Genomic DNA, 17730 nt, shown 5'->3' with positions numbered 1-17730 from the left:
TTTGTAATATTTCCCCACCGGGATTCGAACCCGGGGCCTCCGGATCGTGAGTCTAACGCTCAACCACTGGACCACAGAGGTCGTAAAAACTTTGATACTAGGACACTGGCTACTTTTCTTTTTCAAATTGTTCTTTCTTGTACTCTGATCTTATTTGTCTAATGTTTGGGTACTAAAGCTCTTTTTACATCAGCTTTGCGGCTTTTTACTGCCGATAACGTTCCCTTAATGGGAATATTCTCGGGAACGGCACATCACTGAATGTATTATCTTTTAGAGGGCGAATAAACACGTTCTTCGTTTTTGTTAGAGGGAAAAATATAAAAGAAATCCATTTTTATTGCTTTTCGTTTGAAACGAGGAAAAAATGTATGGTAATCTATTACGAATCACAACAAAATTTGGGCATACTTATTTTACTTTTGATTATAATCCATACACCTTCACGATGAATCTAACTGAGTTATTTAAATGTACTAACATAACATAACTTACCGTCACGCCTATATAGGCAGAAGTGTATAGTTATAGCTTTAAGTCCCATGTAATGGAGAGGGGCTCCCCCATTGCCGTTAACCGGTCACCAAATATAAATTATCACCGTGTAAATATTAATTACACGTAATAATAGAGTATAGAGACCATAGAGAACCGGAGAGGAAATATGATTAGCCACCTGATACGACAAGATTAATTTATAACAAACATCATAGAAGGAAAACATGAAGGGAAGAGAGGAAGGGGTAGACCTAGGATAACATTTATGAAACAAATAAAAAAGAAGGTGCAGGTCGTGTCGTATCAGGAGGTGAAGATTTTGGCGGGAAGAAGTGAGGAATGGCGATTGCTTCACCAACAAGAGCGCAGCTCTTAAATAAAGAGAGAGAAACATTAATTGAAACTCACAAAGTGAAAATCAGTGGTTTAAAGCCCAAGCAGGGATTCGAACTACGGACACTAAAGTGTAAGTCACGCGTTCTTCGAACAGGGCTATCACGGATTTTTAATGTAAGTACTGTGTTTTAAATATATTAAAATAATAGGATTCAATGGTCATTTGATACCTATGGTTTTTAACTCTTTAACTCTATTGAATCTATCCATGAAATCAATTCGTTATTCTAATATTTTCAATTAAATAAGTCGCTTTTCTTTTCGTACTCCGTAAACTATTATGACAGAAAATAAACACGAACAAAATAATATGAAAACAAAAAACAAACATTTTACATTAAATTAAAATAAAAAATATGTATCTACTTACTTTTTATTCACCAAATAGGAACACCAAATATTCTTTCACTTCACAAATTCACTTTTTAAATTCGAAAATACATATGTTCCAAAAAATAATTTAAGTTTTTTTAATATCTTTTTCCGGCTTCGTAGTGACTGTGACCGGCCAGTGAGACCGACAGTGATAATAGGAATCAAAGCATATTGGACCAACCTGCGGTAGTAGGCTAGCGCGCTGTTCCATTATACCTACGCATTTTAGTCTATTTTACTTCACGGTTAATAAAAAATTCACGTCGGAACGTCTGTCTAGACAAAATATTGTGTATGTATATATTCACCACAGAGTCGCAATCACAGATGGAAAACAAACAATAAAAAGAATACTAGGATTCTTTGTGCTTATTCTTAAAAAAAGTACTTTCTCTGTTTAGAATTTAGCATGAACAGGGGCACAAAAAGGCTACCAAAATCAAGGTCTTGTAAATAAACAAAAGTACTCTTAATTTAAATGTAATTATTAATTAATTGAAATGATGCACGGCAGGCACACTTAATCTTTATAGGCATAAAAAGCGCTAAATTATTTAAACAAAAAATAACTACTACTAGTAGTTGTTCTACTAGTAGTTCGTATAGAATTCTATACGAACGCACTTTTTGATCGTTAACGTGTCGGAAGACAGTGAGAACACAGTGTTCCCAACACTAGTACTTACAAACGAATATAATACAGTCATTCAACGTACGGTTGTAGAATAACTCGCTTTATGTCTTCGGCTGAATAAATTCAAATGTGCATTTATTTATAATATCACAAAAATATACCTACATACGTCTTATAGTAAAAACCGCGATCTCTAATGCGATTTTCTTTAACAAAACTGATATTTCTTGCAATTATTTAATTTGGGGTATAAATTGAGACCACATTTTTTCACCTGCATTCTTCTTCTTCTATCGTGTGGCTTGTGAGGTGGTGTACCAACCTCATCAACCCTGGTGTCAGGGTTACTATTGAGCGGCCAAAAGCCCCTGCATTGAAAGTAACTTGTTCTATTCGAGGTTCTGTTAACAAAACAAGTGTTACTTTAATATTAAGCTTTTGATATGTATGTATCTAGGTATGTATCAATAATTTAATACCTACTTTGTGTCATTTTAACCTTGAGACACGACAGAGGATATTCGCAGTAAGTATAGGAAGTTAGACTTGCATATTTTCAAATGTCACTTTATCCAGGTTGACATTCAAAGGTAAGCTTTGTTTGTTATGTAGAGGTCAAATGAATGCATTCTTTACGGATTATATGTATAAAAAAATATAGCTCGTTTTATATTTATTAAATCTTAATACTATATTTATTATTATTTGTTTATTTATTAAATCTTAATACTAAAAATACAATTTGTCAATGCCCTGCAAAACTGTTTAAACAGTTTGTCTGCAGGAAAGAGTCTCTACTAATAATATGAACTTATATCTAATAGTCAATTGTAAGTAGGAGCACAGTGAATTTAACAATTAATAACATAAATTAGCTAGGACACGAGTCTAAAAGGAATACTCACGTACACTTACATTTCACACAAAGAGAGGTAAGGTAGGTTTTCGTTTGATAATAACTTTTTTTGGCAACATAAAATTGTATGCCAGCTAGATTTATGTGTCTGGTCTCCAGGAGAGAGGCATCATAGACTCAAATACAAATTAAAAAAAATAAAAAATTGAAATTTTCACACTTAGTCAGCTATGGTATCCACTCAATTATATTTATGTCAAATTTACTACTCAAACAAATGTCGGTACAATGGATTCCCAAGTTTTTTTTTATTAATATTAAATGTTTGTCATTTCCCTATCTCGGGCCTATGGAGTCCCGGACTTTCGGAAGGCGTGCGTGGGGCCGAAGACAACACGCCGAGGCCTTAAGACAATTTAATCTAAATGTGGTGTGACACCAACCGGCGATTATCCCTGTATGCACTATGAGAGTGCGCCCAAAGACAATCCCCGATTCATGTAGGACTATTGCAGGTATTTTATTCTTAAATATACAATTGAGCAATGTCCTACAAAACTATGGGAAAATCTGTGGTCCAGGCTTGTATCCTAATATGGCCGGTTCTCAGCCTTGCCTATTCCAGAGTATAGTAATAAACACATTATTAATAGGTATGAGCATTATTTTGAGGAAAACCTACAAAAATAAGTAAGTGATATTATAGAAATAAAACCGCCCGTCTACCAATCAGTAGCGAAAAATAGAAGTAAAGTTAAAACATTAATATTATATATTATATTATTCTTTCATTGTATATGCTTGAAAAAGTAGAATTTGGTGATACATACTATTTTTATGCACTGTAATCTGCAATGTACCTAACCTGAATTCATGCAATAAACGTTTATTATTTATTTATTTTACTAAGTTAAAACAATGACTAAGTTTGTCGCAATAGTACGATGGAAAAACCGCCACCTTGCGGTTACGAAGGACGTAGGTTTCTCATTAATACATATTGGAACTAAATATAGTCCTAATGAAGTTTAGAACATAAGTATACAGGGTGTTAGTGACATCGTAACGAATACTGAGGGGATGGACTGGGACCATGATTCTGAGTTGATATCAAGTGGAATTTCCTGTGTTTTTTTTATGTTTTTTTAAATTATCCATACTTTCGCGACGGAAAATTCCACTTGATATCAACTGAAAATCAAGGTCTGTATCATCCCTCAAAGTTTTCGTTATGATGTCACTAACACCCTGTATATGTGACCCTAGGAATAAGAATATTTTTCCGTTCGTTGGAAGATAAGCGCAGTGTTCGTGTAATCATTTTATCTTGACCCTCTAGGTCTAAGATCTTGACAGATAGAATCCCGTCCTATGACTGGCTAAGATTTCAATAAGTTGACAGGAGTTATTATTTTCAACCAATCACAGGTTAGAATTTCTACCTGTCAAGACAGAAACTGAGTTACACGATCTTCTCTTCTATCGTGTGGGTTGTGAGGTGGGTTACCAACCTCATCAACCCTGGTGTCAGGGTTACTATTGAGCCGCCAAAGACGCCTGACATGACTCATGTAACAACTACGTATATACATCAGTATGTAATAACCGGGCACAACGGCTTAACGTGCCTTCCGAAGCACGGACTGTCTTACTTTCGGCCAATCAGGTGATCAGCCTGTAATGTCCTAACCAAACTAGAGACGGCCTCCTTGGTCCAGTGGCTGAGCGTTGGGCTCACGAACCGGAGGTCCTGCGTTCGAATCCCGGTGGGGATATATCACAAAAATCACTTTGTGAGTTACACAATTAGATCCCAGATTCGTTTCTTAAAAAAAATGAATCTATCAATAATGTGTGTTATAATAAAGTGAGTCAGGTAAGTGAACCCTGGACCACGGAATAAACGCTAGAGATGAATGAAAATTATTCAACAATGTGATCATATCATGTCACATAATAGGCAATTATGAAGGTGCATCCGATTGATGTAATACCTAGAAGTGATTTAGTAATTTGTTTTCCGTCATTTAATATTATAAACGTCGTTATTCGCAACTGGTACCTTTAGCCAATTATTAATTCATTTTCTAATACAGTGACGGACTTTCCAGGCTAAGTTCCCAAAAAAAAAATACAGATCGCACTGTACAGATTGGCTTAATAGACATAATATAATATATGCATCTTTTATATTAGTTTTTGGGTATAAATGATGACCCTTGTTATTACACCCAGGCACAAGACATCTTCCACCCATTATTATTCTGATCAAAATAAAGAGAAACAATATTGGTAGCAACATAATTCTGAACATAATGTGATCCAAATATCACGCAACAATTATTTTTATATATGCCTCAGCAATTACATTATATTTTTAATTAATGATGTGCCCCGAGCAATGAAAAATTAGGTAGTAATAAGCAAGTTAAATCTTAACAGCCCATCTATATTTTTTTTTGGGAATTAAAACATTCCTTTTTTTTTTCTTCTTCCGTGTGGCTTGTAAGGTCGATGACTGACTTCACCAACCCTGATAGTAACTCATGTAACAATTACAGCCGAGACCAACGGCTTCTGAAGCACGGATCATCTTATTTTCGAACATTCAATTGATATCAGTCTCACAAATTGATATATCGTTTGGCTTGAACATGATAAAAAAATACATATTTATGCGCATACTTACCGCAACTATCAAATCTGTAAAAATAATACCAAAAATGTCTGCTATTCCATGAGCCATCATGAAGTAGCTGACGGTTCCAGTACCAATACTGCACGACACAAACGCCTGGAAATAAATTCATAATATCTACTTGAAACATAACTTGAAACGCCTGGTGAAGTAATATAGCAAAGAAATATCTTCTAACATTCGTAAGAGATGAATTGAAGACCGTTGTTATACAGGCGCTTTATCATATGTCACTTGGAGAAGAAAGCATGTTGGAAGCCCACGAATACGTTGAGGATTACCAACAGAAGCTGGTTAGGTTCTGCCAACAACCTCAGGGTGACGGAAACCAGGGCCCATCCCGTCAAAGCTGCGGTTGGACGATTTGAGTCGTATCTGCAAAATAATGAGTAGTACGATTATATAACAATCTTCTTGTTCTCTTATGTAGTGAGGTCAGTGACCGACCTCATCAACCTGGTGTCATGGTAACTATTGAGGCACTGGTGGCAAGTCGGGTGGGCTCAAACTTTACCTAATTTTAGAGTGATAGCTCTTAAACTAGTGCCGTACTCACACATCATCATCATCATCTGATCGTTACACATCGCCGCTATGGAGGTGTTTTGTGCATAGGGTGACGATCACGGGAACTTACCCTTCTCGTGATAGTAATTTCTACTCCACTACTACAATTACTGCATCATTATTACAAACAATAGATTTTAAATATAGTCCCTTTTACTAACATACTTATATTTATTTATTTACCTCTCTATTATTTACAATAATTGCAAGAGAGGGATAGAGCTACTGCTAGTCCTGTGGACCGGAATTGGCAACCACTGTAACCATAATCGTTTTCAAGAATGCTAAACAGCTGCATTTGATTGATCTAACAGCAAATAGTGTGTGAGGGCCTAACAATTTCAGGCACTCTTGGTGTTTGTGTTCCTACACAAATGTACTTTTTGTTTTAAATTAGCTTACGTTTCCTAATGACGTAAAGAAGTCTACAAGATTTAAATATTTATGCCGCCATTTTGAAGACAAATTAACCCAATTTTGGGCCCAAAGTTAACCCAAGTTTATGACGCCAGCTATTTACCACTACAATTGTTTCCGAAATGAAAAACTAGTCTCTATTATCATGATAATCAATACAGAACTTATCTAAAGAGGATACAAGGTTGCCCCACACAGCATTACATGTTAAAATTGTGAAAAACAAACCGAGGAACCGAGTACGGTCACGAATACTAATATGTATACACTTTGAAACATTGTCACATTAAGTTTTTTGCAAATGAAACCGTAAGTCTCATTAAATATCAAATATGATAGTGCGACAAGGTTCTAAAGTGGGTACATGACATTACTCATGACTGAACCATACGAAAGAAGAAGAATTTTAGAACGATATAAATATACGTAATAACTGCAGAAGATAAGATGTTGGAAAATATGAAGCCTGCGTACACTGCACCTAGAAACGCCGTGCTCTGACTGGCTTCAGAGTTTAATGAACTTTGTAGATTGGTGACAGCCTAATAAAGATAACAAACATTTCTATATGCCTACGTGAAGATTAAAGTACAAATATGTTCCATTACTAATTTATCTTAAGTGCAGTTTTCACTAACACAGTTGACTCGACCATTATAGACGGCGATTCGGCTCACCACTTATCACGTTGGTCTAACAGAAAGCCCGAAAAGGTGTGGGAACTTAGTTCATCTTGCGATGGATGTACATCTGAATACCCCATTGAGGTATAGTCGTTATGTGAAGATTGAAGTCCAAATATATTACTATTTTTCAGTTTGTGCCTCCATCCGCCTGAATTTCAGTTATTCCTACATTATTACTGTTGTTTCGTGCCCATTAGACACGATCTCTCTCTCTCTCTCTCTCTCTCTCTCTCTCTCTATTTAAGAGCTGCGCTCTTGTCGGTGGAGTAATCGCCATTCCTCTCTTCTTCCCGCCAAAACTTTCACCTCCTGATACGACACGACCTGCACCTTCTCTTTTATTTGTTTCATAAATTTTCTCGTAGGTCAACCCCTTCCTCTCTTCCCTTCGATTTTTCCTTCTATAATATTAACACGATAAGTAATTTTAAACCTAGCTGAGACGTTGCCGTTCTATACGTAGTATTATGCATCATGATTATTAATATTATCTTGTTAATGCAAAGATAAGATAATAATTATAGGTAACTAGAGACCCGCCCCGGCTTCGCTCGGGTGCAATGCTGAGGAAAAAATTAAATTATTTACGACTTCACATTAAAAACGTCAAAAATAACAGTATTTCTCCACTATAATGGATGTTATTATACATATAAACCTTCCTCTTAAATCAATCTATCTATTAAAAAAACGCATCAAAATCCGTTGCGTAGTTTTAATGATTTAAGCGAACTGACATGATCTTGAGGGAAGTCACGAAGCTGAGATTAGTTTATTAATACCACCCCTAATACTTAAGTGATGCACTCGATACCTTCAGTATCCAAAGGACGATACTGCATACCTACATCTCTTGGAAATCTACAATACACCTCACTGGTTTACCTACAATCCCTTCTTTTCTCGGCTCTCGTCAGTGTACATATACGCTTATGTATATGTGTGTATAAGCGTTACTATGGATGTCACATTGAAGCAATGCATATAATAAAAAATAAGTTTTAAAACTAAAACTCGGCTACGAAAAATCGCGCTCTAAGTTATTAGAAACAAGAAAATATGTTTTCTGAAATTCTTAGTTTTTAAACTTATTTCTTTTAAATTAATTTCTAATCCCTGAAAGAAGGGTAATGCATACCATTATATTTTATTCGGTCTCAATAAATAATTTACATTTACACACGTGAGAAGGTCGATGACAAATTCATTGTTTATCATTCTTAATTACTCAAGTGTTAATTTGAATCATTAGTTAGTTACGTATACACATAAAAGTGTAAAGTAATATTATACTTCATATACATTTTATTATTAGACTAGACATCTTAGATAATTTTTATAGACATAACTACTATTAACTTCACCTTCAATTGTTTTCGCGGTCGTAATTTCCTTAGCATTTTCCAAAGACGGCAGATAACAACTTAATAATCTCCGGTTCAGTAAGTAGTATACCTTCTAAGTACCGAAGAGCTCGTTATCATGCTTGTAAAATATATTTTTACAATAAGTAAATATAACAATGTATACAACGCAACTTATGAATTGGTGTTTCATGATTTTCCTCTCTTTATGTATATGTTACCGGCCAAACCCGATTTTAGGCCAAACTAGTTTTGCCTAGGCTAAACTAGTTCATCCTATGTGCGATCGGATAAACCGGTACAGACTAGGCCAAACTGGTCTGTCCTAAGGGTGATAGGAGAAACTAGTTTATCCTAGGAGGAACTAGTTGAGCCTAATAAAAATAAGTTCACTTCAGGATAAACTAGTCTGGCCTAGGAGAAACTGCTTTAAACATTTCTGACTAGGAAATATTAGTATAGACTAGGCCAGACTAGTTTATCCTGAAGTGAACTTATTTTTATTAGGCTCAACTAGTTCCTCCTAGGATAAACTAGTTTCTCCTATCACCCTTAGGACAGACCAGTTTGGCCTAGTCTGTACCGGTTTATCCGATCGCACATAGGATGAACTAGTTTAGCCTAGGCAAAACTAGTTTGGCCTAAAATCGGGTTTGGCCGGTAACATATACAACGATACAAGCGACTTCTCGCGGCTGCACCTACTTTTAAGGTTTATTTCTTTAATGAAATCGAGGACAAACAGACATTGCTATTATTTGTAACTCATACCAGTAATTCATACTATATGTACGTAAAGTCACAATTATCATAATTAAGTCAACTCGCTTAGCTAGCTACATTTCATTTTGAAGTCCGAAAATGTATTTGACTGGGTCAAAGATAAATTATAAAATGCTAATCTAGAAATAGAAGCCAGTCTAAGATGATCAAAAATCGATCTAATTTTACTTTTCGACTTATTTATGAATTATGCAACAATGAGTACGACATTTGACCGCTTTTATCAATGACGTCACAGGACAGTATTTTAATACAAACTCCAAAGAAAACTTTCGTTTTGACGTTTCGTAAAAAATAATCCCATTTGACTAGGTTGCCAAGTAGCCTATTATATGGAAGTCTACATCCCATATTTTAGTAATTCAATTTAAAAAGCAATTTTGCTATTTAATGTTTGTTGATATTGAGCACTTACTTCCGCGCGCAAATGTGAAATTGGAATATGGCTTTTTAGATGAATTACTTCAATGTGGTCTTTTTATAGATTTTAGCCTCCCAGCTTATTTTATCCCTAATAGATAGTTCATCATGAATATATCAAGGCGGTGCATTGTGTAATCGCAATTGTCTACAAATATAAATAGTAAGCATTATTAGAAACCGTAAATTAAGTATGAAAAACCAATTAATGCTGCTACTGACGCATGACATCTGCTAATGATATTCGAAGGTTTTCAATTGTCCAGCTGTAATCACTACTCACCAGAAAAACGATAAGAAATACTAAAGCAGTCTTTATTTTCCCGATTTATAGGTCGTTTGATACCATTTTATCAACTACAATAGCCAAATTACTACAAATCAATTTTAAAGAAAAAGTAACGTCTAGGGCTCTGTGTTCAGGTTTTTCTTGCAGCGTCTTTTCCTCGGATGTACAGGTTGTGAGAAGCTGCAGTAGTTTTAGTCGGATGAGACGTTCGTTATGTAAAAAATGACGATTCAAAGTGTAACTGTGTTACCTACTGAGTAAAGATATTTTTGAATTTGAATTTGAAATAAGTATCGAAAGAGATCATGTTGTTAATGCTCACAATTCATTGAATGCCTTAGGCCGGTAACCTAATACTAGTCCCAGAATAACTATTCCAAGCATCTTGCTTGATCTGTATGTAGTTCACCAAGGTTACACCCATCATCATCAGCCCATTAACGTCCCCACTGCTGGGGCACGGGCCTTCCCTATGGATGGATAGGGAGATCGGGCTTTAAACCATCACGCGGGCCCAGTGCGGATTGATGGTTATTAACGACTGCTAATGCAGCCGGGATCAACGGCTTAACGTGCCTTCCGAAGCACGGAGGAGCTCGAGATGAAAACTTTTTTTTTGTGGTCACCCATCCTATGACCGGCCTTTGCGAAAGTTGCTTTACTTCAACTATCGCAGACCGAGCGCGTTTACCGCTGCGCCACCGAGCTCCTCATCGGGTTACACCCAAATTCGATTAATAGATACTTAACTATTTTTTATTTGCTCACAAAAGTACTAAAATTATCTTACAGTACTAACAACAAAAGCGGCCTTGTCGGTAAAGCCGATCTCTTCCATAACTTAACACTAAAACAACAAAAGCGGCCTTGTCGGTAAAGCCGATTTAGCCATAAATTAAATCTTCTGAAGGAAGGTAAACAATCGCGACTGATGTTACACACAAAAAAACACACAAACACATAAGCAGTAGGTAAATCTATTCAGTCTTTCAAAGCAAGTACCTGCCCACAAGTTTATTTTCGTTCAGCTCATAATAAGGCAGTTTCCAAGTAGTCAAATCAGTTACTTTTTACTAAACGTCAAAACACGAAATTACTATGGAATTTGTATGAAAAAGCAATAGTAATAGTCACAATAGAAAAACGTGACAGAATGTTGCACATATTATTACGTTATTCTAATTCTTAATTAAAATTCATAAATAACTTAAATAGAAAAAAGAAAACTACGTATTTAAACACCTTTCGATCTGTCTTTATTTAGTAACCAGAATTTCATAATTTATCTTTGACCTAGGAAACTTCCCAATTCTTACCATGTTAAGACCGGGTGAGAGCCTTCAGACCGGGTGAGAGCCTTCAGCGCTCCCCATTTATCCGGCCAAGTAGTTAATGCCATCTGCGGCTAATCTACAATAAGTCACGTCAAAAAAAAAAATACCATGTTAAGAAATGTAATGTCAATTCTAAATCTTCCGTGTATATTATTTTATATATCAGACGTAGTAAAATACCTTAACGATGTTCGCCACAGTAAGTGCCATCGCATAGCGATGAACAGACGTCAATTGGAAACGTCACAGTCAATACGATATTTTGTTTTATTAAAAAAATTTGACTTGAAGAAGTTAATTTTAAAATAGTGATAAATTACATAGAAATGCAAATAAGTGGTTAGTGCATCAGTGAAATCGATTTTGGGTATTTTTTTTCGTAAAAGTTAAAATATTAATTTCTTTTTTTCGTAATATATTTTTTTCAGTTCTGCGGGATTGAGAGTTGAGAAAATACAGTGTTAGTGACATCGTAACGTAAACTTTGAGGGACGATTCAAACCATAATTCTAAGTTAATATAAAAGTATAGAATTGAATATAATTTAAAAAAACTAAAAAAACCACGAATTTTGCGATGGAAAATTCCACTTGATATTAACTCAGAATCATGGTCTGAATCATCCCTCTGAGTATTCGTTACGATGTCACTAACACCCTGTCTAATGCATTCAGTTCTTTATCACCCCAAGCAAGTTGTACTAGAGATATCCGTCTTAGGAATATAATAGTTAGTATGGGACGGCGTCGGTGTCTACCTTCCCCCAATCAGCGCTTATCGCTATCGACCCACTAGGGTCGATTAATCCTTTCAAATATTCTTCCTCTCAGGCGACGCCCTGAGCCGAGGTTCGCGCCCAACTGGACACCCTCAGGCCTGTTGTCTTAAACTTTGTACCGGGTGAGAACCTTCAGCGCTTCCCATTTGTCCGGCCAAGTAGTTAATGCCATCCGCGGCAAATCTACAATAAGTCACGTCAAAAAAAAAGTGTCGTGTGAGAATCGCCTAAACACCATAAGTGTTCTCATATTATGTGCAGTTCTTCTTTAACAAAGGAGTTTTGACCATTTTTTATCCATTATATTTTCCTTCAACCAACTTCCTTGAGCTCTGATTGCTATCACGCGATCAGTCGGTCATCTTGAGGACTTTTGAGGATAAGGATCATTGTGACTTGTTTCCTTACAGACGGGGATGTACCTACTGTAGTATAATTCAGAATTCAGAATCATTTATTCAACGTAATTATCACGGATAAACTTGTATAATAAAATAAAATAAAATAACAGTACACGACCAAATCGTTACAAGTTTACACAAAGTAAGTATACTTAACATTAAAAAAGTTAAACAATATTAAATTCAATAACATAAATTCGAACTATTGTATCGTACTTGCAGGCATCATACTTTCAAACGTTCTCTTGCACTCATTCATCAAGCATGAAAGTAAAAACACATCCCAGCGAGGTGCACTGTCAAGCACGTAGCCAAGAAGTAGGATGGCACGCGGTACAGGAGCCTGTCTGTGGGTCTCCGTATGTGAGAAATATATACCTAGCTCAGCCGCTGGTGGCGAGCGGAGTTACCGTTTTATTCCTTGTTATATGACATTGGCCCCGATTCCTGCAGACACCGCGTAATTTTATTTTAAGTTATATCCGTCATTTTCATACCCGTCGAAAAGGAAAGAGACGGATGATTCACAGCTCTTAATTTTAGGAAGAATGAGTAAATGACTGAATAACCCGGGCGAATCAAAAAGGTACATCGCTGGTATGCAATCCGTTTGACGTGCTGTGTACTTAACTGTGTCGGGTTATTGACTGATTATAAAATTTTTAGACGGTTGTTTTAGATTTGTGCTTAAAATTGACGTGTGTTCCATAAATTTTATGCTTGTCGATTACCCGTCCCTTTCCTTTTCGGCGGATAAGAATATGACAGATATAACTTAAAATTAGATGGTATTTACAGGAATTAGCACCATTTTATATTTTAACATTCAGATTTATGTTTTCAGTAAACGTCCACAACAATGAAGGTACCAGGCGACGATGAGCCGCAGGAGGTTTGGCGAATGTATAAGAATGTGATTGTAACCGGCGTCGCCTTCATGGTGCATTTCACGGCGTTCCAAGTTAGTATCTGAGAACTAATTTAATGGCATATAACTCAATGTAATTTAATGTGGAAGAGCTCGGTGGCGCAGCGGTTAACGCGCTCGGTCTGCGATTGTTGAAGTAAAACAACTTTCGCGAAGGCCGGTCATAGGATGGGTGACCACAAAAAAAAAGGTTTTCATCTCGAGCTCCTACGTCCTTCGGAAGGCACGTTAAGCCGTTGGTCCCGGCTGCATTAGCAGTCGTTAATAACCATCAATCCGCACTGGACCCGCGTGATGGTTTAAGGCCCGATCTCCCTATCCATCCAGAGGGAAGGCCCGTGCCCCAGCAGTGGGGACGTTAATGGGCTGATGATGATGAATTTAATGTACAACTGGCTAATAATATAGCTTGTATAAACAATATCGCAAACAACCGACTATTTGTTCTACTGTACAATAACATACATACACATAAAGAACGAAAGAAATAAACGTTTATTATATAGGATGTTAACCCGCAGTGGAGCAGCGTGGTGGAGTATGCTCCATACCCCCTCCGGTTGATTGAGGGGAGGCCTGTGCCCAGCAGTGGGACGTATATAGGCAGTTTATGTATATAGGATGTTAGTGACATCGTAACGAATACTAAGGGGGGTGATTCAGACCATGATTTTGAGTTAACATCAAGTGGAATTTCTTGTCGGAAAATTCATGAAAATGTTTGTGTTTTTTGTAATTATTTTCCGATCCGTACTTTTGCGACAGAAAATTCCACTTGATATTAACTCAGAATAATGAGTTGAATCGATGTCATTTACACCCCGTACCAGTACATACATGTAGCCATACAAGTAGGCATGGGTGTTAGTGACACCGTAACGAATACTGAGGGGTATAATTTTGAGATTCTGAGTTGAACTCAGAATCATGGCCCGAATCATCCCTCAAAGTTTTCTTTACGATGTCACTAACACCCTGTATAGGGACATCACAGTAACAAATAAAAAACAAAACACGGAATAACACGTAACTTACAATCAAAAGACGTAATAAAAACAACTTACACGAGAGAGTACAAATAAAGACAGTAAGACAGTAGACAGTAAACATTAAGGCACATTGTAATTGAGTGTATAGATTCAACAATGGTGGTGGTGTCCTTTATAAAAGGGCCTCACTCAGCATAAGCCGCTGCGCTAGCCACGACGCTGGTATTCTGTGGACCTTGAACTGATAAACTGTAACTGCACAGGCCTCTCATCAAGGATCAAGAGGGGACCTTTTTTGACGTGACTTATTATCAATTTGCCGCGGATGGCATTAACTACTTGGCCGGACAAATGGGGAGCGCTGAGGGCTTTCACCTGGTACAAAATTTAAGACAACAGGCCTGTGGTTGCCCAGCGAACCTCGGCTCAGAGCGTCGTCTGAGAAGAAGAATATTTGAAAGAATTAATCGACCGTAGTGGGTCGATAGCGATAAGCGCTGAATGAGGGAAATAAATCGTCGACCACGCCGGTGGGGTCGGTATCGGGGTTCTAAAGTGTTTGGTGCCGCGAGCTGATTGGCCGCCTCTATGGCTAGGGTAATCGAGTCGTCGGGATCGTATAAGAGGGAACCGGTACGTTGTATGCTCACCAAAACAAGAAAAATCATCTCCATAGCGGTATTTTATTCAGTTGAGTAAAGTACCACTGCTGCACAAACAGTAGATAAAGCGACAGATAACCTTAATTATGCATATGCATAAAATATGTCAATACGACGACGCAACATGTGAAAAATCTGTTTACTGTGTTTCAAAATCCAACACAAATATGTCATAAAACATATTTATACAACCTTGGCCACACTGCTGAGCACAGGCCTCACCAAAAATCTGTTAGCGTAGCTCCACTGCGGGTTGATGTAGAAATACCCTAAAATTAAATTACAAAAAAAATTTTGAATTTAGGATTCTTCCGCATCGAACGTGCTGTTAGAATTATAATCACTATCGCAGAACAGAAAAGGTAATTTCTTTTGTTAATTTGAAAAATTCGTATGCCTTTCAGCCGCATTACTCGCTGAATTCTTCTGGTGAATTCGAAACAAAAATCGACCTTGGGGGTTAAGAAGGCCAAATCAATTCATCCAAAAAAGCAATATTGCTATTTGACATTCAATATTTGTTTTTTAGGTGAATTGGTTCGATGTGGCGTTTTAAACCCTGCCCACCCCCCTTCCCCCCGATCTGCTCTGTCATAGTGAAATACATACACCACATAAAACTCACACAAAAAACACATCAAGCTGAAAATTCTGACAGCGCGTTTGAATTTAGGTCTGCTTTCAGCCCTAAACGGAAATCCTCTTGAAGACTTGTTTGGTTGTCGCAATGTTTAGCCAATACATCCTTCCATAACACTGTAATTTATTCATCTTCAGAGTGCAGCGGACCTCCAAAGTTCAATAAATGCGGAAGCGGGCTTAGGCACCTTGTCACTCGCAGGAATGTACGTGGGACTTATTGTGTCCAGCATACTGTTACCAGCTGCTATGATGAAGTAAGAAACGATTCATATTCTATTAAAATAAAAAAAAACCGTGATAGGGGGGGTTAAAATGGCTCATCGAATCAGTTCATCTAAGAAAGCAATATTGCTATTTGATATTTCTTTGCATTGCGCACTTACTTTTATATATGCGCAAATGTCAAATTGCTGTATTGCTTTCTTAGATGAATTTCTTTGATGTGGCCATTGTAACTCCCGTTCGGAGAACGCATGATTTACATCGTAGTGTTGGGGTCATAGATAAGTAATTGATATCGCGTGATTTCCAGAATTTCTGCCTGGAACTTAAACATACCTGGCGAGGAGTGGGTATATTTACTTTACAACTCTGCCTGACCCTTTGGGGGCACAAGCATGATGCTATGTTGTTATGTTAAGTTCGGTATAAATAACATCGTACCGAATACTGAAGGGGATGATTCAGACCACAGTTCCGATTTAATATCAAGTGGAATAATTCAGCATCGCAAAATTCAAGATTTTTTGTGTTGTTTTAAATTATTTTCAATTGTATACTTTTACGATGCTAATTTTCACTTGATATTAATTTGTTGATATCTAGTGAAATTTCCCGACAGAAAATTCATGGTGGTTTTTTTTTATTATTTTCAGTTCCATATTTTTGCGACTAACTATACCACCATATTTTTGTACTCAGAATAAAGGTCTGAATCATCCCTCATAGTTTTCGTTACGATTTCACTGATATTGAATACCACTAATGGCCGTAATTCTCTATAGGGGCAGAGCTAAATACGTTTGAATAAGTATAATATAATATTTTTTATTATTTTGGATTTGCTGTTTGCTTGTATAAACAAAAACATAAATTAAGGTCATCAGGATGCATAAAAAGAATTTGAAACAAATACTTAATGTTAATACATTAAAGCCGCAAAATGACAATAACAAGTTTTTACGAATTGCAAAGTTGTTGGTTTCCTCATGGGATCCCCCTTAGATGGTTTTATTGTTCCGTGAATGCTTAATAAACATTACATACTCCCTTCGACCTCGTAAGCGACTCGTTACTGGAATCCAGATCCAGAGGGGGATAGATAGTAATAACTAACCAAGTAACATAATGTGACAAGACACTTCATCTCTTCTTCTATCGTGTAGGTTGTGAAGTGGAGTACCAACTTCAACTTTAAAGCCCCTTAAATGGCTCATGTAACGACTACTTACTTACATCAGTAAGTAGTAACCGGGACCAACGGCTTAGCGTGTCTTCCGAAGCATGGATCATCTTACTTTCGGACAACCAGGTGATCAGCATGTCCTAACCAAACTAGGGACCACAAAGTAATTTTTGTGATGTGTACCCACCGGAAATCGAACCCGGGATCTCCGGATCGTGAGCCCAACGCTCAACCACTGGACCACGCAGATCGTTCCAATTCATTAAGTCACGTCAAAAAATATGAAGCCACTAAACACCTACTCAGGTACTAAAAAATAATCGGGTACTTAGTTTGTATTTTGCTTGCCTACCCATGGTCTACATAGCGTTATCCCGTTTTTACACGGTCCTCACCTGAAGATTTAACAGATCTGGTCTTTGTCTGACCTTCCAACCGAAGGGTAAACCAGCCTAATACAGGTTAGGTCACAGACCTCCGAAGACACATTTCTCAGGTAAGTATGTCGGTTTCCTCAAGATGTTTTCCTTCACCCCAGAGCACGTGATTATATTTTATGATCCAAATATGAATTCCAAAACATATTTAAAAATCATTGGTTTAGGCCC

General features: G+C 36.9%; 2 protein-coding genes across 6 annotated transcripts in view; one reads left to right on the top strand and one right to left on the bottom strand.

The window, feature by feature from the left end:
• LOC126372148 (UNC93-like protein) overlaps positions 1-1414 on the bottom strand; it is a 30897-nt gene extending 29483 nt beyond the window's left edge. The window contains exon 1 of the mRNA XM_050017764.1: positions 1265-1414. The gene's annotated coding sequence lies outside the window, so the exon portion shown is untranslated. The remainder of the gene's footprint in view (positions 1-1264) is intronic.
• The window catches only part of LOC126372156 (UNC93-like protein), a 46719-nt gene that overhangs the window by 23214 nt on the left and 5775 nt on the right, over positions 1-17730 (top strand). The window contains exons 1-3 of one of the 5 annotated variants that reach the window (XM_050017784.1): positions 11531-11656; positions 13341-13457; positions 15853-15971. In XM_050017784.1, coding sequence (XP_049873741.1) covers positions 13356-13457; positions 15853-15971 — 221 coding nt within the window. In that variant the 5' untranslated portion in view covers positions 11531-11656; positions 13341-13355. Of the gene's footprint in view, positions 1-11530; positions 11685-12613; positions 12639-13340; positions 13458-15852; positions 15972-17730 lie in introns of those variants that run through there. The other 4 variants (XM_050017783.1, XM_050017786.1, XM_050017787.1 and 1 more) reach the window with 4 other exon arrangements.

The sequence above is a fragment of the Pectinophora gossypiella genome, chromosome 13 (assembly GCF_024362695.1).
Source record: "Pectinophora gossypiella chromosome 13, ilPecGoss1.1, whole genome shotgun sequence".
In the NCBI taxonomy this organism is placed as follows: Eukaryota; Metazoa; Arthropoda; class Insecta; order Lepidoptera; family Gelechiidae; genus Pectinophora; species Pectinophora gossypiella.
This window is presented reverse-complemented; position numbering and strand designations above follow the sequence as displayed.